This window comes from Bos taurus, chromosome 16, assembly GCF_002263795.3.
Source record: "Bos taurus isolate L1 Dominette 01449 registration number 42190680 breed Hereford chromosome 16, ARS-UCD2.0, whole genome shotgun sequence".
Taxonomy (NCBI): domain Eukaryota; kingdom Metazoa; phylum Chordata; class Mammalia; order Artiodactyla; family Bovidae; genus Bos; species Bos taurus.
Genome location: NC_037343.1, coordinates 2,870,240 through 2,885,838, shown reverse-complemented (window position 1 = coordinate 2,885,838; position 15,599 = coordinate 2,870,240). Strand labels below are relative to the sequence as shown.

Below are 15,599 nucleotides of genomic sequence, written 5' to 3'. Positions count from 1 at the left end.
TTGGAACTGAAGAATGTACTGTTAATTCCCTCTACTATAACAGAAACACAAGCCTGCTGTAAAACAAAAAGTTACTCAGGTGCGGAGGGTCTAAAGGAACAGTGGCGTCACAGCTACGTTCTGCCGTGTCGTGAGAGGCCCTGCAGTGCTAGGAGTGCTGCAGAAGGCCCTCGTTTCTCCCTCCCAGTTCCCCAGCTTCTCCCATTCCCAGTACTTCCGTTCTTTTGGCTGGTTTCTCTTGATATTTGTCTTAACATTTCTAAAGTACTTACGCATATTCCTGTTAGTTTAATTTCAAGAACTTACTCGTGACTTCTTACTACAGTGTATGTGGGTCTTGGCTCACCCTCTTACCCTCTCTTTACCCACTGAAATTGGGTGGACCATTGACCTCTTTGTTATCAACCCTCAAGTTACAGTGTTTGTAGGCACCTTCCTTTTTCGGTTGGCATTCCCAGAAAGGTCCTCTTGTGGACTGGGAGTGTTCCAGAGGTGGTGGGAGAGGCGCCTGAGTCCTTTGTGTGCAGACGTGAGCTCAGTCCCGCCACACGCACTTCCTCAGCTCACGCCTGCCTTTCTCTGCGTTGAGTGTCAAGTCTGGGAATACATTTATCTTGTCTCTGATATAAATAATGGTTTTTGAGCACAGTAAGTGCTAAGAGTTTTATGTGCGTTAATTTTAATTCTCTCGTCTGCAGATACTGTTATTATTTCCATGTTATAAATGAGAAAGTTGAAGTTCAGAAAGATTATATAACTTGCCCAAGACCACACAGCTAGAAGGTCATAATGTCTAGGCTTGAGTATAAATCTGACTTGAGCCTGTGTTCTTAACCATGGAACTGTGTTACCTCCTATAAGTTCCTAAGTAGCAAATCCTATTCATTGCAAAATTTGAATTAAGACTCATTTAGGGTTTCTTTTTCTGTTTGTTTGTTCTTTGTTTCTCTGTTTTCTTTCTTTTTTTTTTTTTGGCTTTCTGTAGGTTACTGACCTATTTTTAGAGTTTCATCTTGACTTATCTATATTATTTTTGAGTTTCTTTCTTTGTCTAGCTTGTATAGCTTTTTAATGGTTGCTAGATATTACATAATATGTACATAACTTATCACAGTCTACTCACGTTGACGTTTCCCTAGTTTAAGAGCAGCATAGAAACTTTACCTCTCTTTCCCTTCCTTGTTTATAATATAATTGTCTTAAACATTTCCTCTATGTATATTGATATCTACCTAAGACAGCGTTAGGATATTTGTTTCAAACATCAGACCTTGAGAAAAAGTATTTAATTTTTTAAACACTTTTCATTATTCTTTCTTCCTGATGTTCTAAGATTCCTTCTTTCCTGATGATGTGAGATTTCTTCTTTGCTTAGAGAACCTCCATGAGCCATTCTTTTAGGGTAGGTCTGCCGGTGACAGAGGTCTTGATTTACCTCTTGGTTTCTGAAGGTTGCTGTCTGGATGTAGAATTGGGGACGGCAAGTCTTTTCTTCTAGCACTTGACAACATGTCACTGCCTTTGGGTCTCCATGGTTTCTGATGCAAAATTTGCTGTCATGTAAATTGTTGTTCCGACAAATAAGATGTCATTCCTCTTGCTGCTTTCAAGGTCTGTTTTCTTTGCCATTAGTTTTCAGAAATTTGTGTCTTGGAGTGGATTTCTTTGAATTCATCTTCTTTGAGGTTTGCTTAGCTTCTTGAATCTGTATGTTTTATATCTTTTGTCAAATTTGAAAAAATTTCAGTCATTATTTCTTCAAATACTTTTAAGCCTTACTCTCTTTATTTTCTCCTTAGAACTCTGATGCCATGGATATTAGATATTAGATCTTTTGTTATAGTCCCACAGGTCCCAGAGGCTCAGTTCATTTTTTTCATGGCATTTTTTTCTGTTTTGTTAAGATTGGGAATTTTATATTCTGTCTTCCAGTTTACTGATTTTTTCCTCTTTTCCACTGGCTGCTGAACCCGTCTTTTGAATTTTTTTTTTTAATTTCAGTTTTTATATTTTTCAGTTCTTAGATTCCCATTTGGTCATCTTCTGTTTCTTTGCTGAGATTTCTTTTTTCCCCCATTTGTTCCAAGCATGTTTGTAATTGCGTGATGAAGCATTTTAATGATGGCTGCATTGAAATGTTTGTTAGGTTCGAATACCTGTGTTATCTCTATGGCAGTGTCTGTTGGTTGTCCTCTGACTCTCTGGGAGGGCGTGTGCTCAGTGTGTGTGCCCATTGACGCTGCTCGGTTGCTGACATCTCCATCACCTGGCCCAGGACATATGAGGCAAAGAGAAAACCTAAGGATCTCACGGCTGTGTTGTTCCTCAGATCCTACCGTACCCAGCCAGTCTGGCTCTTCTTTACCTTTGTTTTCTGTATAATGTCCAGGATGTTTAACTATACTTAGCAGGAGGAATTAATTTCTTTCTTAATTCTTTTAAATAACAGATACCTATCTCTATTGTTTAGCTTATACTTTGATGGTGCTACTGTAGGGCCAAATTCCGAAAATTCAACTACTCCTTCTTCTGCCTTCAAGGGGAAGAAAACTTGCTTTTGTTAAATCAACACTTAAGGGCCTGCTGATTTTTACACTCTTCTAAAATGTTTGAGTCTCTTTTTTCACTGAGCCATCTAAATTGTTATCTTGAACTGTTAAGAGCTTCTGTTGCTAGATATGAAGATATCTTGTCATGAAAACATTTATTGCTTAGTGTTAGGAAAGCTTATAGATTTGAGTATATGTTTAAAAAATGAAGAAGAAGAAACATTGGTGACCCATACAGTTAGGGCGATAAGTGTGACTCATGCATTTTTATCTGTAAGGTGATATGGTATTTTTAACTTAGAATATGTGCTAAGTTACCCTTTTTTCCTTCTCAGCTGGAGTCGAGATGGTCATAAGCTCGTGAGCGCGTCCACTGATAACATAGTGTCACAGTGGGATGTCCTGTCAGGCGACTGCGACCAGAGGTTTCGATTCCCTTCACCCATCTTAAAAGTCCAGTATCATCCACGAGATCAGTATGTTTAATTTGAGCTATTCTTTCCTGGGGTGGGTCTGATTCTGTCTAAATTATCTCTAAGCTCATGGTAATTTCAGTTTAAGGTGTTAGGAGGCAAAAGCACACATCTCTTGAAACCCTTCTACATGAATGAATTTCTCTGTCTTGGTTGGTTCTGAATAGATTTCAAAGATACTGTTGTGGTAGTTTACAATTAAAAACTGGCCTATAATAATTAAAACTTTGAAATGGGCAAAGATAGAAATAAGTATAATAACTGTTCTTGACCTGGGGTTTTCCCCCAATTATTTGAATTTCTTTGGTACCGGAAATAGTTCATTATGAAAACTACATTTAAGGAACTTCCCTGGAAATCCAGTGGCTAGTACTGTGTCCCTCCCAATGCCAGGGGTCCTGGGTTCGGGAAGCTGGATCCCACATGCAGCAGCTAAGACCTAGCACAGCCAAATAAATAAAATATTTTTAAAAATTATATTTATGTAGCTGCTGCTGCTAAGTCGCTTTAGTTGTGTCCGACTCTGTGCAACCCCATAGACAGCAGCCTACCAGGCTCTGCCATCCCTGGGATTCTCCAGGCAAGAACACTGGAGTGGGTTGCCATTGCCTTCTCCAGTGCATGAAAGTGAAGTCACTCACTTGTGTCCGACTCTTCGCGACCCCATGGACTGAAGCCTACCAGGCCCCTCTGTCCATGGGATTTTCCAGGCAAGAGTGGGGTGTCATCGCCTTCTCCTGTTTATATAGAGTTACCCACCATTCAGTTACTGAGATACAACTATTTTCATTTCTCTAGGTTCTCTTTTAGTTAAGTTCTCATTAAGTTTAAAGCTTATTATATAGTGCTTCATAGCTCACAAAGCACTTACTAGCTCACAAAGCATTTGTCTGTGTTAGCTGTACACAAATATGTATTTTTACATAGTTTTAACTGATGTTTTGCTTTTTCATTTTCATGCATATTTTACCAGTTTGCTACATCTTCATATTTATTTTTAATGATTACATTTTGTTTTGTCAAGGTAGGATCCCATAACTTTACTCAGTCATTTCCCTATTATTAGAAATTTAGAGTTTAGTCTTTTTCAACTATTTTAAATATCCTTGGGCTGGATAGGTTGATGAGGGTAGTGGATAGGAATTAGGGAAAAAGGGCAGAGAGTCAGCTTTCTGATACCATAGCAACTGCCAATGTGCTATTCATATTTTTAAACAGGAACAAGGTTCTCGTGTGTCCCATGAAATCTGCTCCTGTCATGTTGACCCTTTCAGATTCCAAACATGTCGTTCTGCCCGTAGACGATGACTCCGATTTGAACGTGGTTGCATCTTTTGATAGGCGAGGAGAATATATCTATACAGGAAATGCAAAAGGCAAGGTAAGCCTGGAAGCTTAGGAGCTGATGAAATAAGTAAGCATCAGTCATCCTGCATGTTGGCTCATTTCGTGTTTACTTGTTCTCTTTTCTTTGAAATTTCTTCTGTCCTTGGACTGAGTGTGCTTCCTGCCTGTGGCAAATACAGCCTGTTCTGACATGCCTTAATAATTTCTGTTCTTTGGATTTAGAGTGGTCAGAGAGTATTCGATCTAGAAGAGGATGGAGGGCCTTTACTGGGTGCTAGCAATAAAGGGCCATTACTAAATTATAAAATTTAAAAATCATCAATGGAATATTGCTAACAAGATGTCTGATATCTTGGTCTGAAAATATTGTATAATTTAGGCCACTTTAATCTGTTTTGTGTAGTAAGAAGTTAGGTTAAAAAAAGAGGTTAAGTAAGTTTTAGGATCCTTTTCAAACTTTTTAGAGTTTGAGTTCCATTGCATTTTTTTTTTTTCCTTTTTGACTGGGTCATATCAGTTAGTATGGCTACTTAAGAGAGTGGCAGTGTTGTGGGTATTTTTGTGGTAAAATGCACTTACAGCGTACTGTCTTAACCATTCTTAAGCGTGCAGCTCAGTAGTATAAAGTACATCGATATTGTGCAGTCATCAATGTCGTTTATCTCCAGAGCTCTTTTCATCTCACACTTACCTTGTACTTATTAAATGACTTGCTGTTCCTTACTCCCTTTCAGCCCCTGGAAACCATCATTCTCCTTTCTGTTTCTATGAAGTTGGAACTCATCCAGTATTTTTTGTGTGTGACTGGCTTATTTCACTTAGCATAATGTCCTTAAAGATTCATTCATGTTGTAGCACATGTCTTCAAAATTTCTTTCCTTTTCATATCCAAGTAATATTCCATTGTATGTATATGTCACATTCTGTTTATCTGTTGATGGATACTTGGGTTGCTTCCACTTTCTGTCTCTTGTGGATAATGTTAAACACTGTCTTTTAAACATAGGTTAAGACATTGTCTTTAATTGAAGGGGTAAAAGCAAGTTGAATAGAGACACTTAGGTTTTCACCCAGTCTTTGCCCAGTTTTAAAAACAGAACCCGTATCTAATTACTGTAAATTATCAGAATATTTACTTACTTTTTTTCTCTGTTAAACTTTAGATTTTGGTCCTAAAAACCGATTCTCAGGATCTTGTTGCTTCCTTCAGAGTAACAACTGGAACAAGCAATACCACAGCCATTAAGTCAATAGAGTTTGCCCGGAAGGGGAGGTGAGTACCCGGAAGGGGAGGTGAGTGCCCGGAAGGGGAGGTGAATGTGGCCTGTCTCTTTAGAGACAGTCTTAAAAGTGAGCAGAACGCAGAATACATTGAGAGTCATAGTTTTTGTGTGTATTATACTTAAACTTTTTAAGAGTTTATTTAAAAAATATTTGTAGAAACGGTTACTGTCTGGTTCTTAAGTTTGTAAAATTTACTGCATTGAGCCAGCAGACACATCTTACCGGAGTTTCACAGGCAGTTGCTTTACAGAAAAGATGTCTGAGTGGTCTGTGCTTAGAACCAAAATGCCTGGCACATGGTAAGCACTGGGCAGAGATGAGCTATTTATTATATTGTAATCAGAATTGATACCGCAGAATTCACATAGTAATTGAATATGCAGTTTACTTACGTGAAACTTATTTATCCTCTTACTTTCAGATGTTTTCCTAGTAAGTTTGGTTACCCAACTAGAAGTAGATATCAACAGAAACAAGAAGAAAATAGGTTGTCAATAAGAGAAATTGTCAGTAAGAGAAGTGATGGTCACTTTAGTTTGTATAGAAATCACTGTTCACACTTAGAAGACATTCATGTTCAATTTCTCTTGAATTCAGAAAAAGTGAAGTCTGTAAGAAAGTGGTAAAATAAGTTGTATTTTAGACAGATTTCCAACACTTCCAGTGTTAAAAATTTGGGCAATCCAAATGATATATTAACTCATTAAGAAGAATATATTGTACTGTAACTAAAATAAGCCAGAGGAATGAAGTGTTTATATATATGTAACTGTAAGCTTGTAAATTTGGGAAACTGGTTTCAATATATAGGTTTTGGATTTTAGTCAAATACTGGTACATATAGGGTTCAGGGATTACACAGGAAGTACTGATATAAAGCATTTTCTCACTTCACATTATATTTTAGCTTGAAAGGTGACAAGTAGATATATAAGTAGTCTGGTCCATTATTTTAGATTTTTACTCATTCTCTTCCTTATTTGTTAGTTGTCTTGTGGTATTCTTAGTAACTGGTAGTCATGGAAAGTGTTAACAGGAACAGATTTCTGACCTCTGGTGTTGATATTTTTATCGTTTCTGTAGTTGCTTTTTAATTAACACAGCGGATCGAATAATCAGAGTTTATGACGGTAGAGAAATCTTAACCTGTGGAAGAGATGGAGAGCCTGAACCCATGCAGAAATTGCAGGACTTGGTGAACAGGTACGTGCCATAACCCGGATGAATGTGTGCTCATTCATTACCTGGGGTCCGGTTCTGGTTCTCCTTGGGTACTTTCTTTGTCCTTAGGACCCCGTGGAAGAAATGCTGTTTCTCTGGGGATGGGGAGTACATAGTGGCAGGGTCAGCCCGGCAGCATGCCCTGTACATCTGGGAGAAGAGCATTGGCAACCTGGTAAAGATTCTCCATGGGACCAGAGGAGAGCTCCTCCTGGATGTAGCTGTAAGTAGGATGAGAGGTTGCTGCTGTTACTTACGTAACACAGAAAACTGGATTCACTCTTAGAACTGACTTTTCTTTGCTTCTTTAAAATTTAGTGGCATCCTGTTCGACCCATCATAGCGTCCATTTCTAGTGGAGTGGTATCTATCTGGGCACAAAATCAAGTAGTAAGTACTTTTCTAGTTATGCTTTGAAACTAGATACTCTTTCTGTATCAGTGACCCTTGCAAGTAGTAAGACAGAAGTTCCTTTATTGACTTTCTTTTCCACAGATTCTTCTAACCTGATCACGTGGTTCTCTGCATCTAGTTTTGCTTTACGAGGAGGGTCTTGGTCCAAAGCCAGTTTACTAGCTCTGCTTTCAGGGAGAAAGTCTAGGGTACTTCCTGGTATATTTTTCTGTTGCTTATTGAGATAGAGCTTTCTTGTGCTTTTCCTATTTTCAGCTCAGTTAGATTCTGTTTTGCATTTGGTTTTATTTTGAAAACTTTAATTATATTTTTAATCCATGTAGTCATAAGAAAACTTAACATTTTACCTCAGAATTACATCTTAAAAAGATGAAGGACGTGCCTGGTGGTCCAGTGATTAAGAATCCACCTGCTAGTGCAGGGGCCACTGGTTCGATCCCTGGTCCAGGAAGATCCCCCACGCTGTGGGACAGCTAAGCCCCTGTGCCGCAACTCTGAGCCCGAGCTCTAGAGCCAGTGCTCCGCAACAGGAGAAGCCAGGACGTTGAGAAGGCCATGCACAGCGGTGAAGAGTAGCCCCACTTGCCACAACTAGAGAAAGCCCATGTGCTGCAGTGAGGATCCAGCACAGCCAAATAAAGAAGTAAAATCATTTTTTAAATCCTTAAAATGTTTTAAAGAAGACAGTTGTTCATGAAAGAATTGCAGTTAATAATATGGCATGTTTAAGATAGGAAATGTCTTAAGATAGTAAAACCTATAGATATCTAATTTTTATTATCTGCAAAATTTGGTCTCAGAATTTTGAGTCTCTTATGCCCAAGCCTTTCATTTATGTCCTTAATGTCTAGATTACAGACTGTTGCTTTCTCCTATGGTTAAGTAGTGTATTTTGTTTGTGGCATAGGAAAACTGGAGTGCATTTGCGCCAGACTTCAAAGAATTGGATGAAAATGTAGAATATGAAGAAAGGGAATCAGAGTTTGATATTGAAGATGAAGATAAGAGTGAGCCTGAACAGACAGGTAATATTTCTCAATTGCAGATAGTATTTCCCAAAGGAAAAATGATTGTTTTAACTCAGTACTCATTGTTAATTTGTGCTGAAAATTCATTTCAGCACTTAGTCTAATTTTTTTCCTCTAAGCTTGCACTTTTAATAGAATCTTTATTTGTAAGGCATTGACTCAGAGCTTATATGGGCATTACTAGGGCTTGAGCAGCTCTCTAATGAGGATTTGCATACAGCACCTAGCAAAGCCACCCACACATGCTGGGTGCTGAGCTGCTGTTGGGTGTTGTCATTCCTTTGTCAGTAACAGGAGGTAAATAGCATGGACTCGAGTCAGACTGCCTTAGACAGAATACTTATTCTTTAAACCTGAACTTCCTCATCTGTAAAAACTCTGCCTTTTAGGGTTGTGGGAAATAAATGAAACAGTTCGTGTAGAGGGCTCACAATAGTGGCTAGGTTATAATGAGCATTCAGATGTTCTCTTCTAATAGATCATGATCGTTGTTATTTCCATCTCTTGGCTTCTGAACTTCTAAATAGGAAACACCTTGAGAATAAATACCTCACTTTATAGCCCCCTAGTGTATAAGCACAGGGCACAGGGCTTTGCGTCTGGCGGGGTTTGTGTGTATGAATGCGTAATGTGCCCTGCTGGCACTGTCACTGACTGCTGGGCTTCTTGATGGTGCCAGGAATCAAGGAATTGGCGTTGAGGTTAGTTCTCTCCAGCCTGAAGGTGCCGGTCCTCACTTCTGTGACATAAGATATCTTGTATGCTTCAGGAATCTTAGGAAGACTGTCGGGACTATAGGATATTTTGGATTGTATTGGTGTTATTGGATTGTGTTGCATGGAAAGCTTCTCAAACTTGTGCATAAGTTGTTTCTTCTTCCCATCTCCTTGGCACATTGCACATGCCTTTATTGTAGCACTCACGTTGTGGAACTGAAATTATCCGTTTCTATGTCTCCCCAGTTAGACTACTGGGGCTTTTACAAAAAAACTGTTCCCAACTTTCTGGGGCAGTGCTGTATCCCCAGTGTCTAGCATATGGTGGAAGTTCAGCACGAATTTGCCAGACGACTAAGTTAAATGTGTGCCTGATTTGCCTCCTTTGTTTCTCCTGGATTTCAGTTTATGAACATCCTAAGCTGCATGTAAGCAGCAGTCTTCCACTTCTTCTCACAGCCCTACTGTGTTTCTGCCCTGCAGGGGCTGATGCCGCAGAGGACGAGGAAGTAGATGTCACCAGCGTGGACCCTATCGCGGCCTTCTGTAGCAGGTGAGCTGGAGGCCAGGCCTCAGGGTGCGCCTCCTCTTCAGTCTCTGGGTGTGCTGCTCAGTCCCCACTGTTCCTCAGTCCCGTCTGCCTTTAGGCTCAAAGAGTTAACTCCTGTGATGTGCAAGAGGTCCCTTCCATTCTCCCTTGATAGAAAATCTTAAGGAAGTGAAGTAATTAATTTTATGCCATTTATTTTTACTACTCATTTTATCATATTGTCTGATTTTCTTTTATCCATCTTGGCTTTTGTGAAATTTTAGGTCCGTACCTGTTGCTTATGGTTAGATGATTCTGCCCTAGAGGAAGGGTTCATGGTTTAAGCAACTTTCTCCTCTTTTTTCCTATCCCTTTTCTGATCCTGTTCCAAATAGTGATGAAGAACTGGAAGATTCAAAGGCTCTATTATATTTACCCATTGCCCCTGAGGTAGAAGACCCAGAAGAAAATCCTTATGGCCCCCCACCGGATGCAGTCCAAACCTCCCTGATGGACGAAGGGGCTAGCTCAGAGAAGAAGAGGCAGTCTTCAGCAGACGGGTCCCAGCCACCTAAGAAGAAACCCAAAACAACCAATATTGAACTGCAAGGAGTACCAAATGATGGTAAGGGCCGCATTTCCTCTCTCTCACCTGATAGACCCACTCTCCAGCACAACCTGTAATATCCTTTCTGGCTGATATTCCCTTAAAGGAAGTTTTCCATGAGTCTTTTTTGTAGTGTTTTACAGCTTTGTAACAATTTTATCTGCTTTCACTTCTCTTTTAAAATGGGGGAGATTCTGCCCTCAGTACTTTTCCTACGATAACACGCTTTAAGTCTTCTGACGTCTGGATCAGTTTGTTTAAGTACCAGGCTTCCTCTACCTCTCCTCCCACATTCTCATTAGGTGATAAAGTATAATACTGGTCAGATCTGGGCAGTCTTAATTCTAGAAGCCTTGTTAGTCACATGGTAGAGCCTGGATTCTTACCCTGGTCTGCTGAGTTCCAGAGCCCATTCACTTTCTGCTTTTACGTGCCAGTGTGTGCATGTGCACTCCTGTTCTGACTTGTGTGATAAAGTATCAGTGGGTCTTTGATCTCCCTTTTCTATTTAGAGCTGCTGTCAGTCAGTTCAATCGCTCAGTTGTGTCCGACTCTTTGTGACCCCATGAATCACAGCATGCCAGGCCTCCCTGTCCATCACCAACTCCCGGAGTTCACCCAAACTCATGTGCGTCGAGTCGGCGATGCCATCCGGCCATCTCATCCTCTGTCGTCCCCTTCTCCTCCTGCCCCCAATCCCTCCCAGCATCAGAGTGTTTTCCAATGAGTCAACTCTTTGCGTGAGGTGGCCAAAGTATTGGAGTTTCAGCTTTAGCATCATTCCTTCCAATGAACACCCAGGACTGATCTCCTTCAGAATGGACTGGTTGGATCTCCTTACAGTCCAAGGGACTCTCAAGAGTCTTCTGCAACACCACAGTTCAAAAGCGGCACTCAGCTTTCTTCACAGTCTAACTCTCACATCCATACATGACCACTGGAAAAACCATATCCTTGACTAGATGGACCTTTGTTGGCAAAGTAATGTCTCTGGTTTTCAATATGCTATCTAGGCTGGTCATAACTTTTTTCCAAGGAGTAAGCATCTTTTAATTTCATGGCTGCAGTCACCATCTGCAGTGATTTTGGAGCCCCAAAAAATAAAGTCTGACACTGTTTCCCCATCTATTTCCCATGAAATGATGGGACCGGATGCCATGATCTTAGTTTTCTGAATGTTGAGCTTTAAGAGAGCTGCTATAGCTTGGTGTGAACCATATAGGCTATGTGTGCCTTTTGCCCAAGCAACTATTTCTCATGTAATGGCTGCTCTTTTGTAGTATTACAATTAATAAACAAAAACAAACTTTTCTTCTTGTGTTAGTGGACTTGGGACACAAGCAAAACTCTTTGCTCATGGGTAGGCGGCATGCGTGTGCTTGCTTGGGGTGACGTGTGGATTCCTTTCCAAGCCTATCTGTCCTTTTACAGAAGTCCATCCACTACTGGGTGTGAAGGGGGATGGCAAATCCAAGAAGAAGCAAGCAGGCCGGCCTAAAGGATCAAAAGGTAAAGAGAAAGATTCTCCATTTAAACCGAAACTCTACAAAGGGGACAGAGGTTTACCTCTGGAAGGATCAGCGAAGGGTAAAGTGCAGGCGGAGCTCAGCCAGCCCTTGACAGGTAAGGACACATTGGGAGCACTGTCTGGCTTTCTTCGTGGCCTTGCTTTGTACAGCCCCTGACTCCATTTAACTGCAACATTTTTTTCCTTCCTTCCCTCCTTTTCCCCAGTGGCAGATAATTCTCTGAGTTTTAAGCTGCTCCCAAGGGCAGCTCAACCAGATTTGGCGTTATTCAGTGGCTGTTAACCTTGGGTCCATAACTAGGTTTCAGGGATCTGCATTCCCTTGGTCTTTTTTTTTCCCCCTCAAAAATTCTTTTTAACAGCATTAACTACCTGCTACACTTGAATAATTTCTAAATGTTGATGCCTGGTCTAGCTGTCTCTTAATCCCAAAGTCCTACTGTGCCTAACTACTTCCCAACCAGATTTGGCTTAATTCAGTGGCTCTTAACCTTGGGTCTGCAACTATATTTCAGGGGCTCTCCATTCCCTTGATCTTATGTGCAAAACTTTGTGTGAATATTTTTGTGGGGGAGATGCTTATACATTTCACAGGATTCCTTTAAGAATCCATGACCCCAAAAAGGGTAAGAACCCCTCGTTTAATTAATATTTTCATCTATATTTGCCTCTGTGTTTTTTGTTTTGTCTCAAAGATCCAGGCAGATAACCAAAAATATGAGCTTCTTTATACAGCCCCTGACTGTTTAACTGTATCATCTTTTTTCTCTCTCTTCAAATTGTTCAAATCCCAGAGGTGGTGTTTTTCTCTCTCTCAGTATTCTAGAAACAATGATGGAGTTGTTAGTAGTACTGTCATGTTAAGGAAGAAGATGAGGTTTATTTTATTTTATTTTTTTAAAACAACACAAGAGATTATCCAAAAGACAAACTTTGTAGCTTCTTAATACCTAAGCTTCTTGATACTTAGCGAAGTTTTCGCAGTTTTCTAGGTTTGAGGGATTTTTATTGGAGGATGGAGAACAGTTTCAGTTTCCTATCAAATACTTGTGAATCTAGGCTAAAGGGTCTTTTGTTTGGAAAACAGTAATCAATTTAGCACTTAATTCTACTGAAACATTGTTGGGTTTTGGAAACTTTTCTTTCAGGCACTGCTTTAGTTAGCATAGTAGTCTCAGTTTTCTGTGGCCAGGTCTATAAATTCGGAGGCAGGACTAACAATGTATCAGTGATTATATTTGAGGGGATTTTTCCACCATATTAAAAATTTTAATTGTGTTCATCCAAATGTGAGGATATGCACTAGAATGCAAACCAGAGCTCCTTAAGCCAGTTCACATTGTGAACATCAGTTCTCTCCTACAAGAAGCTGGAGCGGGCTCAGTGACTCATCGGTCTGAGTATTCCCCCTCAAATTCACTGGATTTTCACAGTCTTAAACCGTACCACTAGGGCACTAGCATTTTTTCCCCAATAACAGTATTTATGTTACTCCGCTGATTTATCACCTCCGCATTCAGTTCATTTAGGGCCATGTCTATATATTTTAAAAAAGGCCCTAGAACAAGTTATATGGGTATTGCTAACAAAGACTTCAGGTCAGTAATTGACTAATGTAAATAAAAAATGATCCTTCCATAACCCATTTCTTGCATAAGCTGATGTTACTACAGAAGAAACTATTTAAATTTCAAACCAATTTCCCTGACCTCAAATGCTAAATTGCTTCAGGATGATTTAAAATGTTGGCAAACATGTTGAATTAATTTAAGTACTCTGACACAGTTTCCCAGCATCTTCAGAATCTATGTAATTAACCATTTGCTCTTTTAATACTAAGTATATGGTAAATAAACCATTTAAAGTTTTTAAAAACCAGATTTTTCTTATGGCCATTAATAGTAACTAAATATTTTTGGCACTTTCCAAATTGGGCTTTTGTCAAAGGTCCCATGAAGTACTCTATGTTTTATGGCTCAGTGTATAAGAGCAGTGGTGTTTTTTAGCTATGCTTCAAAAACATCTAAATAACACTGAAAATCAGAATGTTGCAAAGTTTACTTAGCCCTAAATGAACAGGTTCTTTTATTCCCTTAAGTTCTCAAACTACTGCATTGAAATGTTGAGGCAGGTGTAAAATACATGGTGTTTGTACATGTCAGCATTTCAGAGCTCCTTCTAGCAGAGTGGTTATCATTATCAAGGCCTGTTAGGAGTTTATTCCCACTCACTCAGCTGACAAGTTTAAAAGAGGGTTAAAACCTCCTTAAAGGCTAAAACTTGTGTCTTGAAATAGCAGGGTGCTTCAGACTGGATTTTTATTTTCTACATTATTGTTATTAGGCACTTCAGTTGGTCAGCCTTAAATAGAGGCAGTTATTTTAATGACTTCATCCTTTAAAAGGACTAGGGGAGACTTGTACATAACAAGGCCAGAGTGAGGACGTGCTTTCTTATAACACAGACAAAAGAACTGCCTTTACTGCAAACATTTTACCAGCTTTTCATGATCATACTGTTTGGGGTTCGCAAGGGAAGAATGCTGAAGTGGTTTGCCATTCCCTTCTCCAGTGGACCAGGTTTTGTCAGAACTCTCCACCCTGACCCACCTGTCTTGGGTGGCCCTGCACGGCATGGCTCATAGCTTCACTGAGTTACACAAGGCTGTGGTCCATGTGATCATTTTGGTTAGTTTTCTGTGATGGTGGTTCTCTGTGGGCCATGGTATTAAAGTTCTTGTTTCTTCTGTCTGCCCTCTGATGAATGAGGTTAAGAGACTTGTGCAGGAAACCTGATGGGAGGGACTGACTGTGGGGGAAACTGCTTCTTGCTCTGGTGGGCACTTGAGAGTGAAATAACTGGCTTTTAAAACTCAACATTCAAAAAACTAAGATCATGGCATCTGGTGCCGTCACTTCACAGCAAACAGATGGGAAACAATGGAAACAGTGACAGACTTTATATTTTTTGGCTCCAGAAGCACTGCAGACAGTGAATGCAGCCATGAAATTAAGACACTTGGTCCTTGGAAGAAAAACTGTGACAAACCTAGGCAGTGTATTAAAAAGCAGAGACATCACTTTGCAGACAAAGGTGTGTATAGTCAAAGCTATGGTTTTTCCAGTAATCATATATAGATTTGAACCATAAAGAAGGCTGCATGCCAAAGAATTGATGCTTTCAAACTGTGGTACTGGAGAAGACTCTCGAGAGTCCCTTGGATGGCAAGGAGATCAAACCAGTCAATGCTGAAGGAAATCAGTCCTGAATATTCATTGGAAGGACTGAAGCTGAAGCTCCAGTACTTTCGCCACCTGGTGTGAAGAGCCAACTCATTGGAAAAGAACCGGATGCGCGAACAGTTGAGGGCGAGAGAAAAAGGGGACGACAGGATGCGATGGTAGGATGGCATCATTGACTCAATGGACAAGAGCAAACTCTGGGAGATAGTGAAGGACAGGAAGCCTGGCGTGCTGCAGTCCGTGGGGTTGTAAAGAGTCGGACAGGACTAAGCAACTGAAGAACGACATGGTTGTGTACATTGCATATTTGCCTGTATAATCTGTACTTCCTTCTTCCCATCTTGTTCTCTTGCCTTGGTTCCTTGCCCTTTTCCTATATGGATCTCCGAAATGGCCAGATGAAACCCCAAAGTGTGCTGAGGAGCAGGATTGTCAAAAAGCCCCAAAGGGGTGATGTGGTTGAGTGCCAGCCCTTCCTTAGAGGGCCTTAGCCACTAGCTGCCGTGTGGGATCTTCATGAAAACTGTGACTCTTGGGGAGAGTGCTGACACTGAGTATCGTAGTGGGCCGTCAGAGGTCTCCGTTTCAAGACAACCTATCGTGTCTTTTGTGTGGATTTCTTTGGGTGGGGCTTCATCCAGTACCATTTTGGAGGGCCCAG

The 15,599-nt window shown here is 40.4% G+C and overlaps 1 protein-coding gene across 4 annotated transcripts in view; it reads left to right on the top strand.

Moving 5' to 3' along the window:
• Positions 1-15,599, top strand: part of RBBP5 (RB binding protein 5, histone lysine methyltransferase complex subunit) — a 40,335-nt gene that overhangs the window by 19,859 nt on the left and 4,877 nt on the right. For 2 of the 4 annotated variants that reach the window (XM_024976172.2, XM_005216666.5), the window contains exons 4-13: positions 2,885-3,025; positions 4,241-4,403; positions 5,533-5,642; positions 6,737-6,856; positions 6,944-7,097; positions 7,193-7,264; positions 8,196-8,313; positions 9,516-9,585; positions 9,957-10,186; positions 11,600-11,677. In XM_024976172.2, coding sequence (XP_024831940.1) covers positions 2,885-3,025; positions 4,241-4,403; positions 5,533-5,642; positions 6,737-6,856; positions 6,944-7,097; positions 7,193-7,264; positions 8,196-8,313; positions 9,516-9,585; positions 9,957-10,186; positions 11,600-11,677 — 1,256 coding nt within the window. 4 annotated transcript variants of the gene reach the window in all.